The sequence below is a fragment of the Hyaena hyaena genome, unplaced genomic scaffold (genome assembly GCF_003009895.1).
Source record: "Hyaena hyaena isolate Hyena2069 unplaced genomic scaffold, ASM300989v1 scaffold_568, whole genome shotgun sequence".
NCBI classification, from domain to species: domain Eukaryota; kingdom Metazoa; phylum Chordata; class Mammalia; order Carnivora; family Hyaenidae; genus Hyaena; species Hyaena hyaena.
Genome location: NW_024081199.1, coordinates 766,547 through 783,448, shown reverse-complemented (window position 1 = coordinate 783,448; position 16,902 = coordinate 766,547). Strand labels below are relative to the sequence as shown.

At 40.8% G+C, this 16,902-nt stretch overlaps 2 protein-coding genes across 2 annotated transcripts in view; one reads left to right on the top strand and one right to left on the bottom strand.

Moving 5' to 3' along the window:
• Positions 1-16,902, top strand: part of ACACA (acetyl-CoA carboxylase alpha) — a 272,064-nt gene that overhangs the window by 18,722 nt on the left and 236,440 nt on the right. The window lies entirely within an intron of this gene.
• On the bottom strand, positions 1,156-16,091 carry CUNH17orf78 (chromosome unknown C17orf78 homolog). Its single transcript, XM_039256328.1, has 5 exons — positions 16,034-16,091; positions 14,058-14,144; positions 13,111-13,356; positions 5,932-6,095; positions 1,156-1,234 (listed from the first exon to the last, which is right to left on the bottom strand). The coding sequence occupies exons 1-4, from the start codon at positions 16,089-16,091 to the stop codon at positions 6,007-6,009; spliced, it is 480 nt and encodes a 159-aa protein (XP_039112259.1). The 3' UTR covers positions 1,156-1,234; positions 5,932-6,006.

Sequence of the window (16,902 nt, the reverse complement as noted above, 5' to 3'; positions counted from 1 at the left end):
ACATTTCACCAAAATGAAATGGAATGGTTTCAAGACTCTTATAATAAAAGGAAAACAACAGTCTTATCCTTCCTAGTGTTCTTTTTTTTTTTTTTTTTTTAACCTTTTCCTTTTAAGATCAGCTAGTCCTGCTTTCTCACCAGACTTACTTGAGCAGGTCAGACTTTCTCAGAGCTATGCCTTTGTAAGAAAGATCATCGTAATTGTTTTGTTCTGGAACCCTTGTTCAAAATATACTCAGCTCGGGGTGCCTGGGTGGCTCAGTCGGTTGGGCATCCAACTTCAGCGCAGGTCATGATCTCGTGGTCTAGGAGTTCGAGCCCCACATTGGGCTCTGTACTGACAGCTCAGAGCCTGGAGCCTGCTTCGGATTCTGTGTATGCTTTTCTCTCTGCCCCTTCCCTGCTCATACTCTGTCTCTCTCTTTCTCAAAAATAAATTAACTTTAAAAACAAAAACAAAATATACTCAGCTCACCATTACAGTGTAGGGTGTAATGTCAGGCTCCCTTGGAAAAGTTGTGGATTATCAGGAGACCGCATGTGTATCCTATTTGTATGCAGTCCCTAAGCCCCCTGGAGATGAGTTAGAAGGAGGATTTCTGGAATGCTCAGGGTCGTGTTCCCCTCACCAGTGTGTAGACAGCTACATATAGTGGCGGAGGTTAAATCATAACCCTATGAACATCAGCCTGGGAACACAGGAACCCCCCCACCCTAAGCTGGTTGAAAGCCAGTGAGCATGAAAAGAGCTGTGAGGATAACAGAGGAGTTGGTAAACTGTGCCACACTAGTGACTGCTTTGCCCACTTCCTTGGAGGCTATGTTTAAATCTTTTGTCAAAGAGAGCAATAGGTCCATTCATAGTGCTCAGAGGGAAGACTTTTTGTTCTCATTGGATGGGATGAAAAGATACCCTTTCGTGTGGATGGACGAAGTGAATCTCAGAGGCTTGTGTCTAAGTCAGTAGCAATTGCATGAGAGTAAGTCTAACTGCTAAGCCTGGGCTCCTTCTTGGGCTGGCATTACTGTTTGCTTGTAATGTCCCCATTGAAGATACGAGTGTAAAATCCACAAGAACCTGCCAACATTGGTTAATAATAGGGAGAAGACAGTGTAGTATCCTCCATTCAGTGTGTGGAGTGGAGAAGAACTTTTCAGAAGTATGTCTAATGAATGACAGTGATTCCTGCAGCTTTGTTTGGGCTTGACGAGTTGGGAGTATCTTGTTCAACCTAGAGATTGAAAAGAAATATGAGAGATAAAGAAGGATGCAAATGGGTTTTTCTTCATATACCAACAAAGAGATGGCTTGATACAAAACTCCATTTAATTCCAAGTACACATCATTTTGCCTCTTTGTTACCCAGTAATTCTAGGAAAAGTTACTGTATTTACACTGAGAAAATATCAGCAAGGTGCACTTATGCATGAGAACCTACAATTGGTTGGACCCTATAACCCTCTAGCAAAGAATCCATCCACCCCTTGCTTTACCTGTTCGCCTTGAATGGAAAAGACCCTGAGTGTTCATCTACTTTGGATCCCAAATGTATAGGGATTCCACTTCATTTCTTGAATCAGACTCACACAATCTCACCGTATTTGAAAAGAGGCAGATTTGACTCTCTGTAGACCAAAATATTTTTTACTGATCCTATTCCACTCTCAGTATATCTGATTCCATGGCCCATCTGATTTTCTGTGTACTTTCTAGATACTTAACTATTATGAATATACAATGTGAGCCTCTTAAAGGTAAGGAGCTTGGCACACAGAAGGCTTTCAGTAAAACTTCGGTATAGGAATAAAAGACCCGGAGTTTAGTTCTGTGTCTGTCAGCTCTGTGTCACATAACCTCTTTGGGCCTCAGTTTAAATATCAATAAAATGTTTAAATATCAGTTTCTGTGAGGCTCAAATGAGGTAATGTCTATAAAATTGCTTATTCTTTTTATTCCTTTATCATTTAGTAGCTTATTTTGTTAATTGGAGCAATCCATGTTGCTACTTACCTTTAACTCTGGACTAGACTTTTTATTCGCCTTCAGGCCTGTTTCTTCCAGTGGTCAGTAGAAATAATGAATGGCACAAAAACAGACACACAGACCAATGGAATAGAATAGAGAACTCAGAATTGGACCCACAAGTGTATGGCCAACTAATCTTTGACAAAGCGGGAAAGAGTATCCAATGGAAAAAAGACAGCCTCTTTCACAGATGATGCTGGGAGAACTGGACAGCAACACGCAGAAGAATGAAACTAGATCATTTTCTCACACCATACACAAAAATAAACTCAAAATGGATAAAGGACCTGAACGTGAGACAGGAAACCATCAAAACCCTAGAGGAGAAAGCAGGAAACAACCTCCTTGACCTCAATCGCAGCAATCTCTTACTTGACACATCCCCAAAGGCAAGGGAATCAAGAGCAAAAATGAACTATTGGAATCTCATCAAGATAAAAAGCTTCTGCATGGCAAAGGAAATAATCCATAAAACTAATAGGCAACTGACGGAATGGGAAAAGATAGTTGCAAATGACATATCAAATAAAGGGCTAGTATCTAAAATCTATAAGGAACTCACCAAACTCCACACCCGAAAAACAAATTATCCAGTGAAGAAATGGGCAGAAAACATGAACAGACACTTCTCCAAAGAGGATATCCGGATGGCCAACAGACACATGAAACGATGCATCCCTTATCATCAGGTTTTGATCAAATCAAAACCACACTGAGATACCAAATCAAAACCACACTGAGATACCACCTCACGCTTGTCAGAGTGGCTAAAGTGAACAAGTCAGGAGACTATAGATGCTGGCGAGGATGTGGAGAAACGGGCACCCTCCTACACTGTTGGTGGGAATGCAAACTGGTGCAGCCCCTCTGGAAAACAGTGTGGAGGTTCCTCAAAAATAGACAGTAGAACTCCCCTATGACCCAGCAATAGCACTGCTAGGAATTTACCCAAGGGATACAGGAGTGCTGATGCATAGGGGTACATGTACCCCAATGTTCCCAGCAGCACTCTCAACAATAGCCAAAACATGGAAAGAGCCTAAGTGTCCCTCAACGGATGAATAGATCAAGAAGATATGGTTTATCTATACAATGGAATACTACATGGCAATGAGAAAGAATGAAAACTGGCCATGCGTAGCAACATGAGTGGAACTTGAGGGTGTTATGCTGAGCGAAATAAATCAGGCAGAGGACAGATACCATATGTTTGCACGTATAGGTGGACTAGGAGGAACTTAATGGAAGACCATGGGGGAGAAGAAGGGGAAAAATAGTTGGGGAGAGGGAGGGAGGCAAACCATGAGAGACTCTTTTTTTCTTTTTTTTTAATTTATTTCTAGGAGAGAGAGAGAGACAGCGTGAGCAAGGGAGGGTCAGAGAGAGAGGGAGTCACAGACTGAAACAGGCTACAGGCTCTGAGCTGGCAGTCAGCACAGAGCCCGACGCGGGGCTCGAACCCACGAACCGCGAGATCATGACCTGAGCGAAAGTCGGACGCCTAACCGACTAAGCCACCCAGGCGCCCCCAAACCATGAGAGACTCTTGAATACTGAGAACAAACTGAGTGCTGATGGGGTGGGGGAGAGGGGAAGGGTGGTGATGGGCATGGAGGAGGTAGGGCACTTGTTGGGATGATCACTGGGTATTATATGGAAACCAACTTGACAATAAACTTTTTAAGAAAAAAAATAATGCAGATTGGAGTAAAGAACTAAACATACATCCATTTGATTAAATCATGCTAATTTACATGAGCTTATCATCCAATATTAGCAGACACAGGACTATAGAAAATAGTAACCTACACCAGAGATGACAAATAAGTTGCCATTGGGTACTTGGAGCACTGTCATAAGAAATATTCTTGGGGCGCCTGGGTTGCTCAGTCCAGTCGGTTGAGCATCCAACATTGGCTCAGGTCATGATCTCACATTTCGTGGGTTTGAGCCCCGTGTCAGGTTCTGTGCTGACAGCCAGCTCAGAGCCTGGAGCCTGTTTCAGGTTCTGTATCTCCCTCTCTCTCTGACCCTTCTTTGCTCAAGCTGTCTCTCTCTCTCTCTCTTTCTCTCTCACAGAAATAAATAAAACATTAAAAAAAAAGAATTATTCTTGATGCCATGCCTGGGTGGAAAGAATGTTGTGCTTGAATTTTATTTTATTTACTTTTTTAAGTGTTTTATTTATTTTCAAGAGACGCAGAGAGAGACAGAGACAGAATTTAAAGCAGCCTGCAGACTCTGAGCTGTCAGCATAGAGTCCAATGAGGGACTCAAACTGTGCGATCATGACCCAAACCAAAGTCAGATGCTCAACCGACTAAGCCACCCAGGTGCACCCCTGCTGTGCTTGAATTTTTAAAGATTGAAATATAATTTACATAGAACATTGTGTAAGTTTGTGTACAGTGTGTTGACTATACACTTATATAATGCAATATGATTACCATTGTAACAGTTCTGTATGTCATATGATTAGTGGTTCTTTTTGTGGTGAGGACATTTAAGATCTAGTCTCTTAGCAATTTTGAAGTATATAATATAGTATTGACTACAATCACTATGTTATGTGTTAGATCTCCAGAACTTATTCAGCTTCTAGTACACCATGTAGGATTTTTTTTTTAAGTTTTTAAATTTATTTTGAGACAAAGAAAGAGAGTGAGCAGGGGAGAATCAGAGAGAGAGAGAGAGAAAAAGAGAGTGAGCATGGAGCCTGACATGGGGCTCTGTCTCAGGAACCATGAGATCAATGCCTGACCTGAAGTCAAAAGTCAGATGCTTAACTGACTGAGCTACCCTAGCACCCCCAACTTTAATTTTAAAAGTATCAGAGACCTCATCTTAGCGAGGATTTGTGGATGTTGTAGAGAAGACACACATCACTTTCTAGTATTGAAAGGCTGAGTCCACTTCTGGCAGGGAAACTGGTTTTAAAGCAGCCATGCTGAAACAGTGGTGTCATATCTGTTTTAGATCCCAAAGGGCATTACGAGCTTATGAGGCTGTCAGGAAACTCAAGGGCCAGGAGGAAAGAAGCTGCTTTGCTAAATATTCAAACTTTTCAGTGCAGTGTTTCCTAAGCTTTGTTGTATATATGTTACGTAGGAGCAGGGATGCTGAACTCTTAAAATTTGAGGGTACCCTTTTTAAAGAAAAAGAATACAAATTTTAAAAATACAGAATTGGATACAAGCTTTATGTAAGTCCCATGGGTCTTGAAGTTTAAGCTTCATTAATTTCACAGTAAATCCACCTTTACGTAGGGAACTTGTTAGAAAGCTTAAAAGTAAAGGGTGCCTGGATAGCTCACTTGGTTAGTGTCCAACTTTGACTTAGGTCATGATTTCACTGCTCGCGAGTTTGAGCCCTGCATCAGGCTTTGTGCTGACAGCCTGGCGCCTGCTTCAGATTCTATGTCTCCCTCTCTCTCTGCCTCTATCAAAAATAAATAAACATTTAAAAAATATTTAAACAAATCTTAAAAAATTCCTGGCCCCACTGTAGATGTTCTGATTGTTTGTATCTGAAGCTCATAAATAATGTATTTTCTTTTTAAAAAATTTTTAATGTTTTTATTTATTTTTGAGAGAGAGAGACAGACAGACAAGAAGTGGGGGAGAAACAGAGAGAGGGAAATACAGAATCTGAAGCAGGCTCCAGGTTCTGAGCTGTCAGCACAGAGCCCAGTGCAGGGCTCAAACTCACAGAGTGTGAGCTCATAACCTGAGTCAAAGTCTGATGCTTTACCAACTGAGCCACCCAGGCACTCCATGGCTGGGCTGATCATAAGAAAACAAAAGAAGAGTACAAATACCTACCTATTTCCTGACACATAAAAGAATTACCAACATCTGCTTCATAACCAAAGTAGCTCTTGTCTCCCAGCACATATATATTTACCTCATTTTCTCCAAGCAAATGACATAAACCATACAGAGACCACTTTCCTTCTTGGGCTGAGAGTCAAGCTGAGATTCATCTGCCCCAGGTTTCTGTCCTTCCTTCTTTTACCTTCTGCACAACTTCTGGCATTGGCATAGCTGTCTGGCTCCCTGACATTGACTCTGAAGGGAGAAAATGGTGTTAATTTCAGGTGGCTACTATGCATTTGGTTATCTCCCAAACCTCTTGTTGGGCCATTTAAAGAAAATTATCTTTTTTTAAAGAAAATATTCAGTCCCATTGGATCTGCCCTCCCGAGAGAATGTCTAAGTACAACAGAGGAAGGGAACTCAAATAAGCAGGCACCTCCTATGTGCCAGGTGCCTTTCACACAGGATCTTAATTAAAAACACCATGAGAGGCAAATATCACTAGTCCTATTTTACAGATGAGCCAACTGACATTGGAGAAGTCAAGCAACTTTCTTAAAGCCACTCAGCTAGTAAGCGTGAGTGGCAGGTCTATCCAAACTCCAAAGTCCATGCTCTTTTCATTATGCCAACCTGCCTTTGGAACAGAAGAAAGTCTTATCATCAAGTCCAAGGACCCTGTACATCAACAAACTTACGGGTCATGGGACTTCAAAAATGACAAATACTATAATGGCGACTCCACTTAACAACAGGGTGACAGCAATCAGAAATTTGACCACAATGCTCAATTTCTGCCTCTTCTCTAGGGTCTCATCTGTGTCTGAAAGGAGAGAGAGGAGTAGAAGAGGGAGAAGAAAAACTTTGAGAGAGGAAAGAGATTGACTGTCTGACTTGAAGGTCTTCTGGCTCCCCAGACTACTAGGCCTAGCCTGATTCAGAGGCAATAGACTGAATTTCCAGTTCAGACTCAGAGTCAGGAGTGGGGTGGGCATCATGGGCTCTGCTCTAACCTCCTTTGCAGCCTCTTCCAATAAGTTATCTCCTCTGGTATTTGAGATTTGCCATGATCAAGTAGGAATGATTCTTGGCATTGCATTCGGGGGAGGAAGAAGGGTGGGTGTACAGCAGTTCTGAACTTGTCCTTCACCAGCCCCTCTCAGGGTCTCTCCCCTTGTTCTTAGACCGACGCACTGTGTGTAATTGGAAAATAACCTTTCCCATGCTCCTCTTGGCTTTAGTGGGGATTAGGAGGAACAAAGGTGAATTCGCATTGCTTTGGAGTCAAAAGGCAAGCTTGGGGCAAATTGCTCATATGCATCTTGTTATTACTAATGTTGCATTTACATTTCTCCTGTTGGAACTGGGATGTAACCTAACCTGAAATCTACAGAAATTGAGGCCTGGCCAGTTTAGGCAGAGCCACTTCCTAAAAACAGTGCCAGTGAAAATATGCTCTTCGTTGTTGTCCTCACTGTAATGATGCTTAGTGTTTAAATGTTGTCTGCCTGTACATGTAATTGCTAGAATGACCTACCACACAAATACAACTCATTCTGTCTCTAAATCTGGCTGCAGGCTCACTTGTGTGGAGGTAAAAGCTTATTAATAGTGTCAAACTACATGCATTTCTAGTACTTTCTTTATAGAGAAGCTGATTTTTTTCTATAAGAAATGGAGCTATTTTCTAGTGTAAACTCCATGTAACTTCTCAACCTCCCCCCAAATCCTAGAAGACCCAAACTTATGTTGGGGCTAAAAATGCTTCTTTTTTTTTCTGTTCTTGTCTCACTCCCACTTATTCTGTACCTTGTTTCAAAGGGCTAGAAAAATCATCAATACTTGTAGTTTTCTCTCCTTCTTTATTACCAGGAGTTATTGAGGTGGTGGTAGGAAAAGTCTCTGATACAGCCCTCATCACTTCATAGACCTTACATTGGGAGATCCCTGATAAAAAAGCAATAAAACAAGAAAGAAACAATGAAAAGACAACAGAGAAAACTTCATCCTGCCTTTGTTTTACCTGACAAAACCTTATCTCTACCCAGCTGATACTAAACTTCTAATTGACCCCATTGATCTGCCCATAGGTTTAGGGTGTGGATACAAAATATGCCAAGAATAAATGAGGATAGAGATAGTAGTGAGGGATATGGAGTAAATCCCCATGAGGCCTTGAGTAATGTAGGATCAGAGTGAAGTAGTAGACCATGTCTTGTTTATCATTTTTCAGCCTGTAATAATAGTAAGGATGGGGAGTGTAACACTGTTGAAAGTTTCCTCCTTTAAAAAAGTTGGCTCCAACATCCAAGGAAGGATGTGAAATACCATAATTTGCCTTAATGACCTCTGCAAGTCTGTCTGCCTAAAGTCTAAGTCAACTACTTTGAGAGCAGTTTGGGGAAAGGAGAGAGAGCTAGAAGAATGAAAGACCACCCAACTTCATACATTCCTCAGTTTCATTCTTTCAGAAAGCAAATGATCTCTGTTCTGTACCAGGCTGCTTCAGTACTTTGGATATATCAGTTGGATGCATTCGAGCAAGGGAACAAGCAAGGGGAAGAAGGGTTGAGGGGAGACAGGGAAACAGACAACAGTAAATACAGTAAACTTTATGGTATGTTAGAAGAGGGTAAGTGCTACTAAAAAAAAAAGTCAGAGCAAGGTAAGGGAGCAGTCTGGGGGTGTGAGTGGGCAGTGGCTGGGCAACCTGTGATACAGGCTGGGCAACCTGCAATACAGGCTGGTTTCGTTGAAAAAATGAGAAGTAAGTCAAGGCTTATAGAAGATGAGGGATGAGCTAAGCACAGGCCTAGGAAAGCAGTGACCTAGGGGGAGGGGACAGCTAGAAAGGGCCCAGAGGCAGAATGAGTGTGTCTGACATAGTTTTACAGGAAAAGCAAGGAGGCCAGTGACACTGGAATGGAGTGAGCACAGGGCACTGTAGTAGGAGATGAGGAAATTTCTTAAAGAAATGGGTCTGTATCAGGAGACTTGGAGGCCAGTTTAAGGACTTTGGTTTTTATTCTGATTGGATGGGGGATCCATTGCAAGGTTTTGAGCAGAGGGGTGATGGTTGAGTTTGTTTTAAAGGACCACTGGACAGCTATGTTAGAAATAGACTATATGGGACAAGGGTCAAGGCAAAGTAACCTGTTTGGAAGCTATTGCAGAAATCCAAATGAAAGATGATGGTGACTTAAACCAGCTGTGGAAGTGTTGAGACACGGATGGGTTCTGGCTGTCATCTGGAACTAACCATTTGGCTCCAAAATTGACCTACTCCAATTCAGACACTGGTTCCTATTTCATTTTTAATGGTCTCTTATCACTGCTTATTAAATTAAGGTCTGTAAGTCCTACTTGACTTTTGTAAATTATTTTCCCAAGTCTTGATTAAGTCCATGTGAAAATGATAGTTCCTGACTTCAGAGGCCAATGGCCAGAGTACTTGGCACTGCACATGAAATTACAGAGGAAGAAATAGTCCCTGATTTCACTTTAATCAGGGAGACAGTGTTGGCAAAGATAGGCAGAGATGGAGAGCCAACAGGTTCAAAAGGAAAAACGAGGAAATTATATAAAGTATTTTCAGCATGATGCCAATCAGTTCTGTGAAGTGATAACATGAGTGTTCATGAGACAGAGGAGATGGAAGATAAACAAATCTCACTTTGAACAAGTCAAGTAAGTGCTCTGTGTTTTGGTTTCCTTTCTCTGTAAGATGGTTATAATAAAGTAATTCTCAATCTACCTACTTCACAGGGGTAATGTGAAGATCAGAAACAAATAAAAATGAGGAACCAGGTGTGAAAATACTTTGCAAACAGAGTGATATATTAAGACTGAAAGAGAAGGAAAAACCTAGTGATCCTCTAGTAGAACTGTGCCCTCTAGCTACAGGGATAATGGTATTTCAGTGTGGCATGTCTTCCCAGCTCCTGGGAGGCCCAGTTTCAGAGTCTACTTAATAAGCTTCATCTGTCATTGTGTTTTCAGTTCTGCCTAAGCTTCAGAATTAATGTCCATCTATATTGGCAGTTCTTTTAGGTCTCATCTGCTAAGTAACTTAGCATTTAGGTGGAGCACATCTGTAAATCCAAGCACTCCATTCCCAGTGATGCTGGAATTGTAATATTGTTTTTCTTTAGCTAAGGATATTTGAGCAAGAATGCCCCTTTAAGGGCATACAAACTCCAAATGTATGAAATGGATAATTTAAGAGATGATGTTTTGCTTTATTACAAAAGAATTTATATTAAATAGGGAACATTAGGCATAGATATTTAAATGGAAATCACATTTGGAGATTATTCTGTAATAATACCAAGAGTTTATTTGGGAGGCCTTACATAATTCATAATTCTGTTGAATTTGTACTTCAGATCTGAACCTCACTTATTATATCTAGAAATTATATCATCTGGTCCAATCTGTCATTCTACAGCTGTAGAAACTAAGCACTGGAGAAATTAAGTAACTTGTCATAAATGATATTAATAACAGAATAAACTCTCATTTGATGTTATTACTTCTATACCCCAGTTTCACATGGGGTAAACAGTCGTTAGGAGTTGGTTCACACTAATCAAATTTTAAAGAGCCTAATCTATATACTAAATCTATATACTAAAGTTTAAAAAACTTACATAGGAGAGGTACATTGGTGGCTCAGTTGGTTAAGCGTCCAACTCTTGATTTTGGCTCAGGTCATGATCTCAGGGTTGTGAGATCCAGCCCCACATTGGGCTCCACACTGAGCATAGAGCCTGCTTTAAGATTCTCTCTTTCTCTCTCTCCCTCTGCCCCTCCCCCTACATTCCTGCATGCCCACTCTCTCTTAAAAAAAAATTACATAGGAGAATGAATGTATCCATCAAATCAGGTAGGATTTTTCTCTCTTAGGTACCCTGTTATAAATATATAGGTTCTTTTGAAATCTAATTAGAAATTTTTGACTAATACAGAATCTGAACAATAAGAACTAGATGGTGTAAACTATTAGTAATAAAGACCTAATGAGTCTTCTTTCTCCACCAGAAAGAAATTTTAGAATATTTATAATAGAGGATCTTTTCATCTGCCAAATTCCATAAACAGTAATAAATAGAATAAATTTTTCTATATTCCATGTTGACCCACATCTTCTGATGACTAACTGTTGTAGTATATTCTCATCCTTACAGTTTCAAATTCCTACTTTGTGAACATTTTCACAAACTGTTTCTGGGACAGCTTTCTGTGCAGACTGATGTCAACCATAGTGTTGTAATTTTAGAGGGCATCTCTTTTATGACCTTGTATATTTGACTGTTTATTTAATTTTTATTTCTACCGTACTTGGAGTCTCTTACATCCTGGTATACAATGTAAGTTTAAGTTCAGAATGGGCAGTTTCAGATTTTTAAATGGGTGGTTTTTCAAAAGTCCATTCATAAATTGGTTGTTTGGAATTCATCATTGTTCCATCAAAATGTAATGTGAATGACAATTAGGTCTGCAAACTAACCCACAAATCTCCATTTAATCCCTTTGCATGTCTCATGTAGTACAGGGTATTAGCTTAAATTCTGCATTCGGGAACCAATCACTGTGCCATGAAGGAAGGAAGAAGAAACATGCCCGGGGAAGATTTTTGAATTACATCAGGATGATCTCTGGCATCCCTTCACCCCCTTAATATCCCAGTTTTCTTTGTTCCAAATTTCTAAGAAATAGTGTCCTTAATTTCCCAGAACCCTACAATGCACAGCACTATATCAAAATAAAATCCACCTTGTACAGACTGCTCTAGACTCCAGAATGACTTAAATTCACTATATTGACACCTGCCATTGACTCAAGGGGGATGTTAACTGTTAGGAGGAAAACAATCTGGTTGAATTACTTTACATTAATATCAAGTGATTAAAAAAACCCAAATGCTATCTGAATCTTTTTTTTTAATTTTTAATGTTTATTTTTGAGAGAGACAGAGAAAGAGACAGAGTGTGAGTAGGGTAGGGGCAGAGAGAGGGAGACACAGAATCTGAAGCAGGCTCCAGGCTCTGAGCTGTTAGCACAGAGCCCGAAGTGGGACTTGGACTCACGAGATCATGACCTGAGCCGAACTCCGACACTTAACCAACTGAGCCAGTCAGACGCCCCAGAATCTTTTACGTTTTTAATAAGAGGGTTCCCCCCCCACACACAAATTGTTACCATATGAACTTTAGAAAGCACAATCAAGGAAATGAAACCATTCATGCATGTCCTGTGAGAATATATAATTTACAGTACCTAGGCCACATCCCAAGAATCTATCTACTTAATTTGCCAATCTCTAGTCCTCTAAACAGACTGGTTTTTAAAGTTTTTTCCCCCATTATTCTAGTTTCTCTAAAAGTGTCAAGTTTTTTTTCCAGCAGTAGCATCTAGGTTGTATGTAAAGGGAAACTGCCTATATGTATCTAGCCTATATGTAAAGGGAAACTGCCAAAACCATAAACTATTTGACAGACAGACAGAATGGGTAGGGGAAGGAAAGGAGGGCAGAGCAGAGAAACTTAAGGGTTAAGCAGCCCAGCAGGTGAGAGGGAACAGGCATTCTCACAGTGTGGGAGGAAGTGCAAAATGGAGTAACCGCTATGGAGGGTAATTTAGTAATAGCTATCAACTATTTTTTTAAAGTTTATTTATTTATTTTGAGAGAGAAAGAGCAGGGAGGGGCAGAGAGAGAGAGGGAGAGAGAATCTCAAGCAGGCTCCACCCTGTCAGCACTTTTCACTATAAATCTGTGCAATTTGAGTATTTTACTGGGTACATTCAAAATAAATAAAATTCGAATAAGAAAATTCTCGAAAGAAGACCTATTGGGGCACCTGGGTGGCCCAGTCGGTTGAGTATCTGACTCTTGATTTCAGTTCAGGTCATGATCCCACAGTCTGGGATTGAGCCCCATGATGGGCTCTACACTGAGTGTGGAGCCTGTTTAAGACTCTCTCTTTCCCTCTGCCCTTCCCCTACTCATGTGCTCATTCATTCACTCTCTCTCAAATAAATAAAATGAAAAAAAAAAAAGAGGACCCATCAGAAATGAAGATTGCATGAAAATTCCAGCATGTCAGGACCTGTAGAGATTAGCAAACTGATTTTCAGAGAAGACATAGACCTGCCCAAGGAGAGAATAATCCCTTTCCGTGAGGCTTTAGCTATACTAGGCCCCACCTGCTTTTAAGGATGTCAACTAAAACTCAGTGCCTACCTCCATCTTATTTGCCAGTCTCACCTTTGCCTGTTAGAAAGGATCCAGTGTGAAACTTGGATGTGGGGGTTAGGTGACAGTTTGGAGAGGCAGTGCCATTTCTGTGGGGAGCAGCAATGACTCTCAAGTTCTTCAGAGTATGCTTGACCTTTGACCTTTTCTCTGAATATACAAGGTTGACTTTCACTTTGCTCCCAGAGCCAAGGCACTGCAGGGTAGCCACAGCCTGATTTTGAATGAATGTAGACCTTTTGCCTTCTGTTTGATCCTCTGGAAGAAGAAAAGCCAGACAGAAAAATGAAGCCAGTTCTTAATCTGAATGGTACCCAGCTAAACAACTTCCATTCATGATACCTGTTAAAATTCCACGCTGTACTTCTCTTTTTTAGTTCACTTCTTCCTCAACATGCATTTATGGTTCTAAATATACAAGCCCTGCCTTCCCTCCTTCCTGCCACGGGTCTCATGAAGATAGATGACTGCAGTAAATTCAGCCCAGAGAAGTGCTCATAGATTGTTTTTAATGCAGAGACGGTTGGGTGTGGTCTCCTTCTCTTTCTTCACCCTCAGCATTTGATTTATATAGCCATGCCTTAAGTAATAACTGTTAATTAAAAATTGGCTTCCAGAAAGCTTCTTAAGGGGATACATATCTTTAAAATAGGACATTTGAGGGGTGTCTGGTAGCTCAGTTGGTTAAGCATGGTGCTGGTCATGATCTCACAGCTCGTCGTCGGTTTGAGACCCCATTGGGCTGAGAGACTGGAGCCTGCTTCAGATTCTGTGTCTCCCTCTCTCTGCCCCTCTCCTACTCACACTCCATTTCTCTCTCTCAAAAGTAAAACATTAAAAATATTTTTTAAAATAAGATATTTGAGATTTGGGCTGGGAACAGGAGAGACAGGCATCTTTTAAACATACAGACTTTCTGGAATGGCAAAATGATTTTTTAGGAAGGGCCCATTCCCTGCCTTGCACTAGCACATCCCTGATTCCTCTCACATCCTTTGGGAAAAGCTCAGGCAGCTGTTTCGCATGACAGTTGCTATCTCTGAGTTCTAGGGAAAAAAGAGAGAGAGAGAGAGAGAGAAAGAGAGAAAAGGTCAGGATTTATAATTTATTGGGTAGTCTTCAGATTTCAGGTATTGGAGAGGGAGATGCAAAATAATGCAGTACCTTTTCATATAACTTGCAATTTGGGAGATCAAATACTATCAGAAAAGATTTTAAAATATATACAAGTAGGAGTTAGCCTAGCACAAAGAATACTGAGTACCAATCTACTAAGGAGGAAAAGAAGGTGAAATCAAGTTAAGTGAAATTAGCTAGTAAGTTAATGAAAAGATAACTAACCCATTCCTTCAAATGCGGCTTATTATTTCTTCTTATTCTTGCTCTATCTGCCTTATATTAAAATATTTTTAAAATTATTTATTTATTTTGAGAGAGACAGATCACAAGTAGGGAAAGGGCAGAGAGAGGGAGGGAGGAAGAATCCCAAGCTGGCTCCACGCTGTTGGCACAGAGCCTGACATGGAGCTTGATCGCACAAACCATGAGATTATGACCCACGCCAAAATCAAGAGTTGGATGCTTAACTGGGTCACCTAGGAGCCCCTGCCTTCCTATATTAAACTTTTGAGGGATGCCTGGGTGACTCAGTCGGTTGAGCATCCGAGTCTTGATTTTGGCTTGAGTCATGATCCCAGAGTTATGAGATCAAGCCCCATGCCTGGCTTCACACTGAACATGGAGCCTGCTGAAGATTCGCTTTCTATCCCACTCTGCCCCCTTTCCTCCCCCCAAAATAACCTTTTGAAAGTTTATTAAACATAACTTTGAACAAGGTACCTCTTCAGGTTTCCATGAAACCGTAGGTCATAGTTTATGCTTTTTGGCACATAATTCACAAGGTGTGAGTTTTCTTCATTTATTAAATGTATTGAACTTCTGCACCTTGACTGTTTGGCCTTAACTCTGATTAGGTAGTTTTGGAGATGAAATCTTAGGACACTTTGAAAAAATCATGTTTTGGGGCGCCTGGGTGGCTCAGTCGGTTAAGTGTCCAACTTCGGCTCAGGTCATGATCTCATAGTTCGTGGGTTTGAGCCCCGCTTTGGGCTCTGTGCTGACAGCTAGCTTGGAGCCTGGAGCCTGTTTCAGATTCTGTGTCTCCCTCTCTCTCTGACCCTCCCCTGCTCATGCTGTCTCTTTCTCTCAGAAATAAATAAAACATTTAAAAAATCATGTTTTAAATAAACAGTTATCACAGAGAAGCAAATGGTGCCATTCCACCCTACCACCCTGACTCGGACCTCTCCCAACCCAAGAATATCCCATCTGTTTGGATGTACCACCTTAAAAAAGGAAGACAACATCTTATGAGGGTTATGAATTTGGGAGTCTTAGGTGTTGCTAATACTGAAAGTGTGACAGCACCCTCCAGTAAAGAAAGCCATCTATCAGTGAGAGGACTTTCAATGTTAGTCATATGAATAAGACAGAAAAATGCATCACATTCTCTAAAGACTTTGCACCATGAAACAACTATCTCTCTGAGTTAAATAAGTTACAGTCCTGCCTAGAAGCAAGAGAACACAGGGGATGACTGTACAACCTCACCTACTGAGTATTGGCTTTATTTCTATCTGGTGGAATGGGCCCGCAAACACATTCTAGGGGTCTCTTTGGATTTTCTAGGATATTAGATTACAAAAATACTTACCTTTCTTTCTTTTTTTTTTTTTTTCTAGAGTTTATTTATTTGAGAGAGACAGAGAATGAGTGGAGGAAGGACAGAGAAAGAAGGGAACAGAGGATCCAAGGCTGGCTCAATACTGACAGCAGTGAGCCTGATGCGGGGCTTGAACCCACAAACTGTAAGGTCATGACCTGAGCTAAAGTTGGACGCTCAGCTGACTGAGCCACCCAGGATCCCTGTATTTACCTTTCTTGCTGACATCATAGGATGTAATGATTAGGCTGAAAACCAAGATGGTATCCATGTTAGCTTGAGCACATGCTTCTTAAGTAGCCTCTTAGTTTTCTTGCTAGGTGCTCTTACTGCCCTGTAACCAAGTTTGACCCTGGGAGAGTCTAGTTCCACCCTAACTATTTTGCCCCATTTCCTAAAAACCTAGGAATAGAGCTGATTGGAGAGAGTACCAAATGTGCCTGTTAATGATTGATTCAAAAAAGTCTTCCTCCAATTTCACTGCTGGTGCCAACATAAGGAACTGTAATTACCTAGAATTTTCCCTAGAATAAAGGACATAAACACTCAGTGATATGGTTTGCAAATACTTGCAGATAGACACGTAGACATTCACATGCATGCTTACTGACACAGGCATATAGATTTATACACTGACATTATACATGAGATGTAGAGATTTCTTTTAAGCAAGGTGATTTCAAGAATAGAACAGGAAGCTAGGATTGAATGAGTTAGTGAATTATACTGGAAAGAGCACTGGACTAGGAATTGATAGAATTGGGTTTTAGCATAAGCCCTGTTAACTATATAACCTTGAACAACTTGCTTGACCTCTCTGAATCTGTGTTCTCCTCTATAACTAGAGAATTTCCAACCAAGTAATCCGTAGAACTTATTCAGTTACACACATAAATTCATATTAGCACAAACATGCCTACCTAGTTTTGCACATTTTCACATCCCTGAATAGTGAAGTGAGTATAGGTAGACCACATTGCCATGACTATTGCATTGAGAGGTTGTGAGGAAGAGCTAAGAACACTAGGAAAGTCTGCAGTTTGAGAAGGCTTTCTTAGGTAGCTGTTGTTGAAGGTTTTTCT